Source organism: Diabrotica virgifera, chromosome 8 (genome assembly GCF_917563875.1).
Source record: "Diabrotica virgifera virgifera chromosome 8, PGI_DIABVI_V3a".
Lineage (NCBI taxonomy): Eukaryota > Metazoa > Arthropoda > Insecta > Coleoptera > Chrysomelidae > Diabrotica > Diabrotica virgifera.
This window is the reverse complement of record NC_065450.1, coordinates 104,910,736-104,925,664: the sequence shown is the minus strand read 5'-3', so window position 1 is coordinate 104,925,664 and position 14,929 is coordinate 104,910,736. Positions and strand designations below refer to the sequence as shown.

Sequence of the window (14,929 nt, the reverse complement as noted above, 5' to 3'; positions counted from 1 at the left end):
CTCGATCGATGTTAGTCCAAACCATTGGCCGTAAGTTTTGAAGCCATGAGTGTCTTCTTCTTCCGGGTCCACATTTACTCTCTATTTTACCCTATATTATCAGCTGCAGTATACGATATTTATCATGTCTCATAATATATGACCGAGGTGTTCACGTTTTCGTTTTTTAATTGTGAAAGATATTTCTTTTTGTTTTCCCATTCGGCGCAATACCTATTCGTTGGTGGTGTGAGTCGTCCAGAATATTTTGAAGATACGTCGGTACACCCACATTTCGAATACCTCTAGCCTTTTCGATAATGTTTCCGTTATTGTCCAGGTCTCTGCTTCATACAACAAGACTGGAAATACATAGCATTTTAGCAGCCATATTTTTAGTGGGACAGATATGCCGCAATAATTGAATATATTTTTCATGTTAAATGTAGCTCTGGCCTTTTCAATTCTACATCTTATTTCGGTTTTTTGATCCCATTTCGAGTTGACGACTGTTCCAAGGTATACATATAATTCTACGTGTTGAATTGGTTTTTTATTTTCAATTGTCTGGCAGGTTTTTGAGTTTTGCTCACCAGTGTCTATTTTTGTTTTATTTATGTTGAAGGTTAAATTCTCTTTTTTCACTCGCTCTTTGTAGGTACCCTGTTCATAAGATGCTGAAGTTCATCAATACTGCTAGCAACCACAACTGTATCGTCTGCATATCGGTTTATCTAATTATTACTCCAGTAAATTTCAATATTTTTTTCACTTACGGAAATATTTGACATAAATTAATCAATGATTATACAATATTGTTTTGTATACAATTTTTTTATTAGGATAATGCCTCAACAAAAATACTAATGGCCATTGGCATGTGTAATGTGTGTAAAAATGTCGATGTCATCGTCTTTACAATAAGCTAATTGTATCCGAACAATGCATTATTTGCGTTATTATAAAAATTAAATTTGCCAGAAAGTGAATAAAACTTAAATTATTTTTAGATACGCCCCACATAACATACTAGAGATTAGGTTAGCTATGTATTATGTCAAAACTAGTATAATCCCCCAGTAAAGACATTTTGAGCCTAGTGGCCTAGTTTAACTTTCAACCATTTGTATAACGTCACGGTTTCAAGCATAAAATATGTATATTTGTATTGTTAAGACACTGTGACGTTATACAATCATGATTGAAAGTCAAACAAGGCCCAAACTGTGTACCTACTGGGAGGGGGTGGGGCCACTTTTCTAAACAAAGCCGCGTGATTCATCGTATTTCCGTGGTTACAAAACTCGTTTTCAATTGTTTGCAGATTTTCTTAAAATCCGGCAAACGCGCATCTGTCGCCATTTAATACATCACTGCTGCCATCTACTAAATGACACGTGAACTTATCTTCTCATCTATTAAGTGACAGCGGAACTAATTTATCACTAGAAAAATGCCAACTTATTGCTGTAACATGAACAAAATCCCCAGATTGCAACTTTTAACAATAATTTTTACCTTTAGGTACAGTTAATTTAAAAATTATGGCAGTACGGACAATGAAATTTTGTTTAAAATAAAGCTTTTTGCATAGTTAATCGTTTCTGATAGTTATTTTCTACCCAAGTTCAAAAATTATTATGCAAAACGAATTTTTACAACAAGTTACTTAGTAAGTTATGACATGGACTCCTTTAAGTACAGTTATAAAAAATATACTACTTTCTTTGGAAATTTTAACTAGATACTATCAAAATAGAAAGTCTACAGTTCACGTACATACCACTAAGTTGAAGATTGGTTTTGAAATAGTGACGGTAACTGTACCTAAAAACTATATAAATTTTAACATTGTGTCATACCACCTTAAGTAAAACTAGCATAAATATATTGTATATTACAATATTATTTTAGGTAATTCCACTGCTGTGAAATTGTGATACTAACTAATAATAATTACAGTTTCATACTTAAGTTTATCTTCCTCATTATAGACTTAAAATTTGGCCCTATATACAAATATCCAGTTTTGGCAACATGAACTGTTCTTCACATTACAAATTATTGCGCACTTTTTTTCCATTGGAGGAAGGCTATATCCAACCAGTTAATAATCAGAATTTATTTACCTTAAATAGGGTGGACAGTATTTTACAATTGTTACCTAAGGCAGGCCGCACATCAAAGAAACATGAAACGTAAATTACGTTTCATGGAAATAAAATACAGCTAAACAAATATACGTCCGGCCATTTATGAAACTCTCCGAAAATAAAAATGTGTCATGAGCATGAATCACACTCGTTTCATTGGTAGGCGGACTTTGAGATTTGTTTAGCAGTGTTTTATTATCATGAAACATGTTTTACGTTTCATGTTTCATGTTATTCGTTTCATGTTTCTTTAGTATGCGGCTTGCCTTAGAGGTTGCGATTCTCTATATTTTTGATGGCTACTCTAAATAATAACTGCCAATTCTTGTTTTTAAACAGCTCACTGAGTAGTTTATTATAGTAATTTATTGTATTAATGGGAAAATAATAACTTCATACGAAATGTTATAAATTATGTACATTATATTTAAGTCATTATGCTTAACTACACCTTGTATTATTAGCACTACACAGGTTTACTTCGATTTTTTTATGAATATTAAAGATAACAAGTACTATCCCCACTTAATTTTATATCCTGTTTTCGTAGAATTCTATCATTAACTTAGAAATTTATCATATACTTATGTTATTCAGCTAACGACTTGTAGAAAAAAACATAACGCCGGCTATGATGAACAACCTGTAAAATATCAATTATAGTGTTTGTTTTGTATACTTCGTACTCTTTTTTACCTCGCTAAACGTCACACAAGTTAAACAACTTTTTTCCAGTCCCATCATAATTTCTGTACTGATAACAGTTTTGACGCGTTTCAGAATAAAAATGGAGTGAATAAAAATCAAAATGAAAAAGTTTATCACGACTAAAATCAATAAGCAGCAATGGAGAGTGACTGTACCCAATATCAATTCAAATTTGTTTCGAAAAAGTGCTTCAAAAGACGATAAATCAGACAAGGAGTCCAAAAGATCATCCGGTTTTTACGATTTCCAGGAAGCTCAAGAGGATTTCAATAAATTCAGGAGCGTTCAGAACAGCATATACCTCGAATCTTCAACATCTGTTTCGACGTCTTCAGAAGAGTTTGAGGATGCGAGAACTATGTCCGATAGGAGCAGTAACAACAACAAAGAGAGTGACACTGATGCAGAAGCATACCAGGATATCGAGATAACATCTACGCCCATCGTGTCAAAAAAGATAGATGACAACAGTAGCCAATACGAATATGATGTTCCTAGGATTAGCTTCAAGTTTTTCGGAGAAAAACCAGAGGAAAACATTTATGAAAACGAAGAATGTACTCGTGATTCAGTAGATACTGTGGTTAGTGAAGTAAAAATTATTGTAACTTCAGAAAACTCTAAAAATAGTGCTTTAAATAACCCTGTGGAAATAGTTTCTATTAATGAAGACGGTATAATTGCTAAAGAAATTAATTTAAAGAATGAAGAACAGGAAGAAGAGTTCCCGGCAATTCATCCAAGCGAGAAGTTTGTCTCCCATACAGAAATCTACGTGAAAAGTTTAGAAAGTGTTTCGCTATCTCCAATAAAATCAGCGGGAAGTGATCCTAATATAGCTCTTAGATCTCAACTCATAGAAGACGATTTTTACCAAGTTCCAAGACCTTTGATTAAAGACAACCGACTATCCCAATCTCTAAAAGACTTTACCGATGAACAAGAACTTAGCAATAATATAGTGCCATCGAATAATTCTAGTATTGAACACATCTCTGCTAGTCAGTTTCTTCCCAAACCAGATATACAAAGTACTGAGACTATCAATGATTCCAATGTAAAATCAAAAAGCAAAATTATTAAAATAAAAAAACCAAATATACTGAAAAAACGAAGATGGGATTCGTTTAGAAACAAATTCAATAATATAATACAAGACCAAGCTTCCAAACAACGTGTAGGAGCCTTCAATGATAAAGAAAAATTGACGCTCAATTTGGAAGAGATGTACAAGAACTCTAAAAGTAAATACAAAAAGCTCGTTGAAAATACAAGCAAAATTTTCCACAAGAAAAAAAACATTGATGATACCTCTTCAGAAACCACGACTAGAAACCTAAAAGCGAGTGATATCGAGTACAAGTTTAATCACAGTGTGAACGGTAGTGTTAAAAATGACAGCTTTGACAGTTGGGACCAAGAACACGCCGATGTTAGTTCTCCTATTCCTACTAAAAATTCAAATGACGTCAATGATAGTAGTTTTAATGATAGTAAACTGTCGACTGATGATAGCAGGAAAGAGGATCAAAGTATCGATTTTAGCTCGATAAAAAATGCTTTTAAGAGAATCATGTCACACGAGGTAAGGTTTTTTTAGTTCATTCTAATTGCATACAATAAACTAATGATATAATTTTGATTCAAACTTTTACAAGACTTTATTGCCATTTGACAATAACTCATGACAATAGAAATTATCGATTTCGTCAAGTAAACTGTCATTCTAATGATATCATTTTTAAGTGTTTAATATGTGAGATAAAATGTCGAAATTATCAGTAGTAATTGCACGACAGCTCTAAAATTATCGATTTGCTTCCCGAGTGACACTTTGGCAGTTTTAATTTCACGACCCGAAGGGAAAATAAATTATGTCAAAGTGTCACGTGGGCAACAAGTCGATAATAATTTTAGCGGTCGAGTGTAATTCACTGAGATTATTTCAAGAATTAAACAGTTTTTTAAATCATTTTAACTAACATTTTATTGATATCTTCGCCTGAATATTTACTAAACCTCTTGCTGGTGTTCTCTTTGACAAGTTGTAAAACATGAATTGTCATTAATGTCACTGAATGTTAATTTTTTCGTAACAACGAAGGGCATCTGACGTAATACTTGACGACGAGATATTATCAAAAATTATCAGTAGTAATTGCACAAGAGCTCTAAAATTATCGAATTTTTCCTGAGTGACCCTTTGACAGTTTTAATTTCACGACCCGAAGGGGAGTGAAATTATGTCAAAGTGTCACGAGGGCAAAAATTCGATAATAATTTTAGAGATCGAGTGCAATGTGTTGCGATTATTTCATGAATAAAACTGTTCAAAACCAAAATTTTATTGTAATGTATGTAAGTTTATGTAAGTACAAATTAGTACAATTAAACACACAGTTGTTATAAATATTTGACGGTTGAAAGTCATCACTTTTATAATTTTTAAAACATTGATTGTCATTAATGCCACTGAATGTATTTTTTCGTAGCAACGAAGGGCATCTGATGTAATACACTTGACGACGGGAGATTCTGTAGCTTTCTATTGGTCAGAATCTCCTATGAATGAAATAATCGCTGTAATTTTTATTTCTGTAGCTTTCTATTGGTCAGAATCTCTATGAATGAAATAATCAGCATAATAAAGGTCGTTTGCGGTTTATTCTTAATAAATATTTGAAAACAGAAGCTACAAAAATCAGCTTCAGAATATTTCCATTGCTTCTTAATATAGTAGTTAAAATATCTGTAACGTGTTTCATGTAACATGATTCTTTTCTCATGATTTTTAATTTTATTTTCACTATAAATCTATTTATTTGGCTTTTGTCTGGCTCAATAAATCTAGTATTCTAGTGCTAGTGAAAATAATTGAAATAAGAGTGATCCTGATATTTTCTGTATTTTTCTCTAGATATAGCTCAGTCGGGATAGCATTTGACCTTGCATGGCGAGCTGTCCCAAATTTTATTTTTCCAGTCTTTAGGAGTTTCAATACTGCAATAGTAGTGTGCATTTAAAATCTCGACTCTCGACTGAATTCCGCCGTTACTTTAACCGCCATCTTGATTTTAAACGAAAACGGTTTTTGCTCAATATCTCTGCCATTTTCAACTTTTTGACAAAAAGTGTGGGAACCTAAATTGTTGAAAATGCGATTTTCTATAATTTCGTTTTCTTGCGGTCAATATTAACCGAGTTATGGGGGAAAATAGCGACACTTAGAGCATAATTATTGAAATCTCGTTTATTATTACTTTTACAACAAAAATGTACCTACCTATACAAAAATGAAGAGAATTAAATTCTATACAATTTTGATATGTTTCATTTTTTTGCTAAAATCAATATTTAAGCTAGTACGTATGCGGTAAAGGCGTGAGCGTAAGACCTGATTGGTTTTATAGCAATTGTTTTTGTTCAATATCTCCGCCATTTTTAACTTTTAGACAAAAAGTGTAGGGACTAAAATTTTTGCAATTGCGATTTACTACAATTTTTCGAGAGAACCAGTGGCCTATCCACGAGGGGGGAATGTAGAAATTCACAAGGGTGTAGGATGTAGAACAACAGGGCGTTGTCGATTTAAACATAAAAGAATTTAAAGATTTAAAAAAAAATAAAAGGTTGAAACAAAAATATGTATATTAGCTGGCATAAAATTTAAAAATTAAGACAGACAAATTCAACTAATAAACACGCTACTTAATAAAATTAAATGAACTTAATGCATATTATACAGTGATGAGCACGCTAATAACCGGCAAAATAACGCAAAAGATGGAAAACATAATACGACAATACATAAACGATAATACTGATTCTGAAATAAAAAGAGATGAAACTAGTAAAGGTGGAAGTTATCGATGTAAATGTATAAATTAACATTATATTACATAATTTCCCATCTTTAGACGCCTGTGACAGGAGTATTTTATAAAATTCTCCTGTCACAATGACAGTTTTCATACTTCTCCGACGCGTCTAAAGGTGGGAACCTATGTAATTTAATGTTAATTTATACGTTTATATCGATAATTACCACCTCTACTAGTGTCATCCCTTTTCACTTCACAATGTAATATGTTTTTCATATTTTGCGTTAATCTGCCGGTTATTAGCGCGCTCATCACTGTATTTATAAGTTATTATTTATGTCTTTTATGTAGTTTGGTTGGTATTTCATTGTAAATTTCAAAAATTGTAAAAAATACATTTCTTTTTATTTTTATTTATCTACAGATTAATGAGACAATTCAATAATTACGCTTCTCCTCCGCTTCCAATATTTCCCCCTTTACTCGGAAAATATTGTTCACATAAAAAAATTGTGCAAAATAAATTGTAGAAAATTGCATATCCAAAAATTTTTGTTTCTACCATTTTTGTCGAAAAGTTGTAAATGGCGGAGATATTAAGCAACAACGGTTCTCCTCTAAAATCAATATGGCTGCTAATGCAACGGCTGAATTCATTCCAAATTTTAAATTTACACTACTATTGACCTCCCGTAAAGGTTAGAATTATAAAATTTGGGGCAATTTGGAAACAAGATTCAATTCAATAATTATGCGCCCCCCCCTCATCCCTGTTTACTATGTTCCCGCTTAGCGAAAAGTTGAAAAGAGTGTAGATATTGAACAAAAACAATTGCTATAAAATCAATCAGGTCTTACGCTCGCGCCTTTACCGCATACGTACTACCTTAAATATTGATTTTAGCAAAAAAAATAAAAGAAATCAAAATTGTGTAAAATTTAATTCTCTATTTTTGCATAGGTATATTTATGCCGTAAAACTAATAATAAACGAGATAATTCAATAAAAATGCTCTCTCACTATTTTCCCCCATAACTCGAAAAATATCGATCGCACGAAGAAAATTGTGATAAAATATCACAGCAAAAATTGAGATATTGAGCAAAAACCTTTCTCGTTTAAAATCAAGATGGCGGCTAACGCAGCAAAGGACTTCAGTCGAGATTTTATATTTGCACTACTATTGATCTTCCCTAAAAACTGGAAAAATAAAATTTGGGGCAGCTCGGTATGCAAGGGCTGTTATTCGTCTAACCCAACTGGACTATTAAATTTGCTACAATATATCAAGGCAATGTTTATTCATTATGGATCGTATCGTTAAGATACTGTTATTTAATTTATCGCCAACCGTCACTAAAGTCATTCATTATTGTACTCATTTGCGGCAGTAAAGTAACACTTTATTGTACTGAACGAAGAATTTTACTTTGCCTGCCACGATTAATCAAATTAACCGAGATTGAATGTAAGTGGTCGATGACAGTAATCGAATGGCGAGTATTTGAATGGACTTAAAATTTATTTACTTTAATTATTAAAAATATTGTACGCAATTTGCGATATTGTCGATTAAATTTATGTCAAAAAGTGAAATTCTGTAGTATTTTGTAATTATATTCATATAAAATAAACTAAAACTTTACCGATTTAGTATTTATTCAATATTGATAACTATCGATTAAAAATCGAAAGCGGCCATCTTGCAAGTTATCCTGTCATCACTGCCATGAAATTATTATGACGTCTAAAATTTAAAAAGTTCTTAAATTGTAAATTGCAAGTACGTGTTAAAACCAATATTAAATTATGTTGGCAAATATTATTTTATATCAATAAAACATATCTTAACCGATTGTCAAATATACCAGCAAACGAGAAGTAAACTCAACCTTTCCAGGGACATATCTGAGCTTCTTAGAGACACTACAAATATCAAAACAATATCACACAGTTTTTAATGGAAATAGGAATAAAAGACATTTAATTGTATTACAAATTTTTCAGGTATACTTTTTGTTAGTACATATGTATCTACTTAATATTATAATCTCTTTTTATTTTTAATATGTATTTTCCATTGTTGTCGTTTATAACCCCAGTGGTTCGGACGACATTAAAATAAAAAAATATGTTGGCGATAAAATTTTTATGCACCACGTCAGTAAAGACTCCTTATCGAACTCGTCTGTTACTCGCCTCGCTCGCTACGCCCGCTGTTCTCGTAATATCAGACTCGTTCGATAAAGAGTCACTTTACTGACTTGGTACATAAATAACTATTATTATTATTTCGAGGATATTATAGTTTTTACTTTAACCTCCTTCCATTTCTCTATGTCGTTTCATTCCCCACCTCTCATACTTCACTTTAACTTGGCTTCATGTATACCTCGTCCAATTTACTTACCGTTGCACGTCATCCGCTCCATAGCCTGTGACACGATACCAACACGAAATATTTAGGCGGTGGGTGTGTTCTTTTTTATAATCAAAATTATTCTACAGGGGAACACACCTACCGCCTAGATATTTCGTGTTGGTATCGTGTCACAGGCTATGGCGCGGATGACGTGCAACGGTAAGTAAATTGGACGAGGTATACTTTGTTTTTACGACCAGACTTCTCTGTTCTATACTTTTTATATCCATCTATTGTCACTGTCTCTTCTGACAAATCCTGCGTTGTTCCCTGCATTGTTCAATAATTTTTCTTTCTCTGTATTTACGTCAATGCAAAATGCATATCAGTGCAGTAATTTTTTAAATATTTGGATGTTTTTCATGCTTAGGACTTATCCAACATATATGCTTTTTTTGTTAGTATAACCCCATTGTACTTATCTTTCCCTTTTGTTATTATCTTTACGTTCTCATCCTTCTGTAAACCTTCCGTCTCTTACTTGTAGCTTCCTCATTAGGTAACTCAGATCTTCATAACTCTGTGCAATCTCTACTTGTGATTACATCATCTGAGAAGCTTAATATGTCGCTCATTCAGAAGAAAAGTGACACAACTCAAAAATGTATAAATCGAGTTATCTTGTTAAATTGACTCCAAATATACTTTTACCAGGAAAAATGTCACATAGATATCTACTACTAATTTCGAAAGATGACGGTAGTGTCATTATTCCTTTGGTGGTAAAATGAATACTTTTTTCCGGAAGAATGACACTTTTCAGTTGGGCTTTGACGTTCGAAGTGAACGTATCGATTTTTATCAAGAAAACCGTTATATTTTGAGAAGTTTCCTAGTATTTGTCGACGAAAAAGTGAGATATTTAGATTTTTGTCGTTTTTCTTGAAAAGGTGAGTAGGTTTCTTATCACATTTTTAATAAGATATAGTCATATTTTGAGTTATGTAATTATTCATGAAGTATTTGATAAAATAAATTTTACGTTTATGTTTTTTTTTCCCACATGTGACATTGTTCTTGAAAAAATAGATTTACTATTTATCGTCACTGTTGAAATATTTAGAGAAATGACTTTTTTCTCGTATATTTATCTACTTTTTTGTAAATAAATGAACATATTAATAATTAGTGATGGACAGAATCAAATACCTACTTATAAGTTGATTTAAAAAATAAAATACTGTTTTAAATTTATCAATTATTCCTGATTTCTTTAATGTTTATATTCGTTAATGACTCCTATATTCACTGACATAAAATGTGCTATGCTGTTTCTTCCTCTAGGTGACACAATCTACATAGGTCATCATTTGTCAATCCCATCAGCTTCAACGGACCAGTTTAGTGCCCTCTATAGACCTACTATGTCTGTGAGTGTTTTCATGTATTTGTTTATTAGGTCTACCGTAAATCTTCTTCTAGGGTTATAATTAGGTATTGTATACCTAGAAACCCCTATTGTAATTTTTGTTATTGTCATATACGTGAAATCTTAGACAGTGTATTGATTATATTTGATAATAATAATAGCAAACCATTAAACAATCTTCGACCTGAATAAATATAACTTAGTTAACAACTTATTACGATTGAACGAATGATAGTAGACTAAAGTGACTTAATCACCAAAGTCTCTTAAGTTTCTTAACCTTTGACATTCTACGTTAAGTCATTCTGTGTCATAAGTGCAGATGATGTCTACAATAATTAAATTTCTCTATTATTAATGCATTACGTGTCGAATATGACGAATATTAAATGATAAAAAGGGCATTATATGCATCTATCAATTAAATAATGAAATTCATTAGGTATTTTATCTTCCATGAATCGCCGCTTATGAGAAGCACGTATGTCGACGTTTATCGCAGTAGTAATAACTAATAGGTCTGGATCCCGCGTATGAAAAAAAAGTTGATTAATAGCAAGCTGAAAATTTGTTAATAGCTTAAGGGTGTCTAGTCGGATAAACTTTGATATATGGGAACACTGTAACAGGGGCAGTTTTAATTGTGGAACAGGTTAAAAATTTGGAACGGTCAGAACACGAAAATGGCACATTTATTTTGTCCGACAGAACAGACATAAACTCTCCGAACAGAGATTAAACTCTCATGCAAAAATCAGTTTATCATCTGTCATAATTCCTGTCATTTGACATGTTCTACATGTTCCACTCATTAAAACGCCAATTTGGTGATAAATAGCAGTCTGATTTTTGCATGAGAGTTTAATCTCTGTTCGGAGAGTTTAAGTCTGTTCTGTCGGACAAAATACATGTGCCGTTTTCGTGGTCTGACCGTTCCAAATTTTTAACCTGTTCCACAGTTAAAACTTCCGCTGTTCCAGTGTTCCCATATATCAATGTTTGTCCGACTAGACACCCTTAAGCTAATAACAAATTTTCAGCTTGCTATTAATCAACTTTTTTTTCATACGCGGGCTCCAGACCTATAATAATGTCATAAAAATAGAATTTAAGATTTAAATTTTAGACCTTTTCCGTGTATCTAATTTCATTTTGACGTAAGTGGATAAAAAATGTTGTTCTGAAGCTATTTGCTTGTGGCATTTTTATAATTAACGATTTAGATGGGAAATAAGCCACAATTAAATTGAAGAAAATAATTTTATTAACGTTTTGACGCCCAAATCGGGTGTCATTATCAAAATACAAAATACTACTAAATTAAACAAAAATGTTGTTGCTTAGTAAAAAATTCTTCTAATAATTTATTTAATCTGACTCATTTATATCGGCAATTCAGACATATATTATACATTTTAAAGTAGAAGACTTTAAAATGATATTGCCAATGTTTATGGGTTGCGTTCCTGGAACGACTTTACTGAAAGATAGTTCATTCGATTACATGAAATCAACCCCAACTCAAGAATATCCGCCACAAAAAAATCATAGCATGTGATCTGTCTTTAAATAGACAACCAAATGCAACGGTGACAGTAAAATTCTCGCGTTAGAGATTCCATAGTAAATCACGAGGGAAAACCAGGAAAAAACCTCGTGATACTATCCCGACATCGTAAGTAATTGGTCTTACATTTAGTTTACTCTCAAAACTAATACCAAATTCTGACTCTAATATATAATTATATATGTTGTTTAAAGTATAAATAATATTAATAATACATAGATATAAAAGTAATACTAAAATATAAAATATGTACTAATAACTCGATATGTTATTTACTTACTAATCGTGGTATTTTCTTTCTACTGACTTACAGATGTTAACAATTGTTTTTCTTCTAAAAATGAATTTTCGTTAGAGCAAGTAATTTTGGCTCTATCATATAAGGATTTAATGATTCCCTTTTTAACGTTTATATTGTGATTTGATTTGTATGAAAGTTGATTTGTATGATGTTGTGATGTGATTTGATTTGTGAGAATGAAAGAAGAGCTTTCTATGATCCATTAGGAGACGTACTGAGTGATATTCCAGAGAGGAGAAAGTTATAATAGGAGGTGATTTCAATGCACATGTGGGCCAAACCAAGACAGGATATTAAACAATACATGGGGATTAGGCTTTGGAACTAGAAATGAAGCTGGAGATGACATGCTTTAATTAGCAACAGCATTGGATATGGCCATTGTTAACACATTCTTTAAAAAGAGAGAAACTCAACTTATTACCTACAAAAGTGGACAACATCAATCCCAAATAGACTACTTCATGATAAGGAAAGAAGACATACGTGAATGCCAGGACTGCAAGGTAATAGTTAGTAAGACAGTAAGCCAACAACATAAGCTGCTTGTTCTGGACATCGAAGTAAAAAGCGAAACTTAAAAATATCGGAGAGGACCACAAAAAATCAAGTGGTGGCTGCTGAAAGATGAGAAAGAAGGTCTACTCAGGAGAAGAATTTTTTTTTTATTTTAATGTTGTAATATTTACAATCTGTCCTTAACTAAGAACAATAGGTAAATTCTTTGACAAAAATTGAAAATTTTACCTGTAGAGGGAGATCCAGTGATCACCCTCTTTACATAAATTAAATTAAAACAAGTTAAAAAGTTTAGTTATCACAGATTATTCGAATCTTCTTGCTAGGTCCACTACTTTGAATCTCTTCAGGCGTCGTACATCATTGTGGTCATCAGTGAGGTTGCTGGCTAACTCGTTTGGATGAGATTCTAGTCTCTTGGAATATTTTTTGTAATATTCTGTTATTACTGTTTTTATGGATGGCACATTGAGGTCTTGCTCTATCACATAGTTTGGCACGTACCAAGGGGCATTCAGCATTGTTCTAAGGACTGTTCTGGAATCTCTGCAGTATTTCTAGGTTAGTTTGACTGGCTGTCCCCCAAAGTTGGATACCATAGGTCCACACTGGTTTTAATATAGATTTATATTTCAGCAGTTTGTTTTTATGAGATAGTTGAGATTTACGACCGATGATCCAGTACATTTCTCGGAATTTTATTCCTAGTTGTTTTCTTTTTGTAAAAATGTGCTTTTGCCAAGTTAATCTCCTATCAAGATGGATTCCTAGGTACTTGACAGTATCGGTTTGTGGGAGTTGCGTTTTATTTAGTGTTACAGATGGACATGTTTGTCTTTTCATGGTGAAGGTTACATAGATGGATTTACTCTCATTTGCCTTTATCTTCCATTTTTTAAGCCATCTTTGTATATTATTAAGGTCTTTCTGAAGGATTCTGGATGCTGTATGTGGATCATGGTGAGAGGCTAGTACAGCAGTGTCATCAGCAAAAGTTGCACACGTTGTTCTGTTACTTGTGGGTAGGTCAGCAGTGTAGAGCAAGTACAATATCGGCCCCAAGACACTTCCTTGTGGTACTCCGGCTTTTATTGGTCTTAGGCTTGTGTATTCATTATCCTGCTTGACTAGGAAATGTCGGTTGGATATATAGCTTTTTAGGATTTGATAAAAATCATGGGGAAGGTTTTTCTTTAGTTTAAAGAGCATACCAGCATGCCATACCTTGTCGAAGGCCTGACCGATGTCCAGGAATGCAGCAGAACAATACCTTTTATTTTCTAGATCACTTCTGATGTGTTTTACCAGTCTACGTACCTGTTCTATCGTTCCGTGTTGTGTTCTGGACCCAAATTGGTGTTGGGGAATTAGTTTCCTTTCTTCTATAACTGGGGATAATTGTTTAAGAGGATCGGTACGTATTTTCGGCTGCAATGCTATTCAAATGGGGATTCATTTTTTTCAAATCCTGAGAAAACTAATAAGTATTTTTGAAAAATTTAAACGCAGAATGAAAGATAACGTTATTAGCGAGGGCCGAAAGACCCTGAGAACTTCTATAATGTTTATTTTAATAAGTTACAGGGGTGAAAAAACTAAGAGAAAATTTAGTGTGATTTTTAATTTCAAATATCTCATTCAAAATAAACTTTTTATTTATTCTAAGGGACTTTTGGCCCTCGGTAATAATTTAGTCTTTCATTCTGCGTTTAAATTTTCCAAAATTATTTATTGTGTATTATTTGTGGAAAATCCAAGCAGAGAATACATCAGATATATCCTGTGATCCAAGTATTTTGTTGTTAGAGATGTTCAAAATTGTAAGCGTTCCAAAATAACAACATATTATTAAAAAATCACTTTAACACTTTTCCTCTTTTCTCGATTGATTATTAGTTTTTGTTGTACAAATAAATTATTACAATCACTGGAAACATAGTTAGTGAAAAAATTATCACATTTATTAACTGAATTAATAATTTGCAATTATAAAAATAACAGTTATCCAAGAACATTCAAAAGCCATCTCTTTAAATTAATTATGACATTTTCAAGTAGAATGACATTCTAGTAATGTTTACATATCCAC

General features: G+C 32.3%; 1 protein-coding gene across 1 annotated transcript in view; it reads left to right on the top strand.

Annotated features, from left to right (window-relative positions):
* Positions 1 to 14,929, top strand: part of LOC114336326 (uncharacterized) — a 189,726-nt gene that overhangs the window by 31,659 nt on the left and 143,138 nt on the right. The window contains exon 2 of the mRNA XM_050658188.1: positions 2,913 to 4,425. Coding sequence (XP_050514145.1) covers positions 2,941 to 4,425 — 1,485 coding nt within the window. The 5' untranslated portion in view covers positions 2,913 to 2,940. The remainder of the gene's footprint in view (positions 1 to 2,912; positions 4,426 to 14,929) is intronic.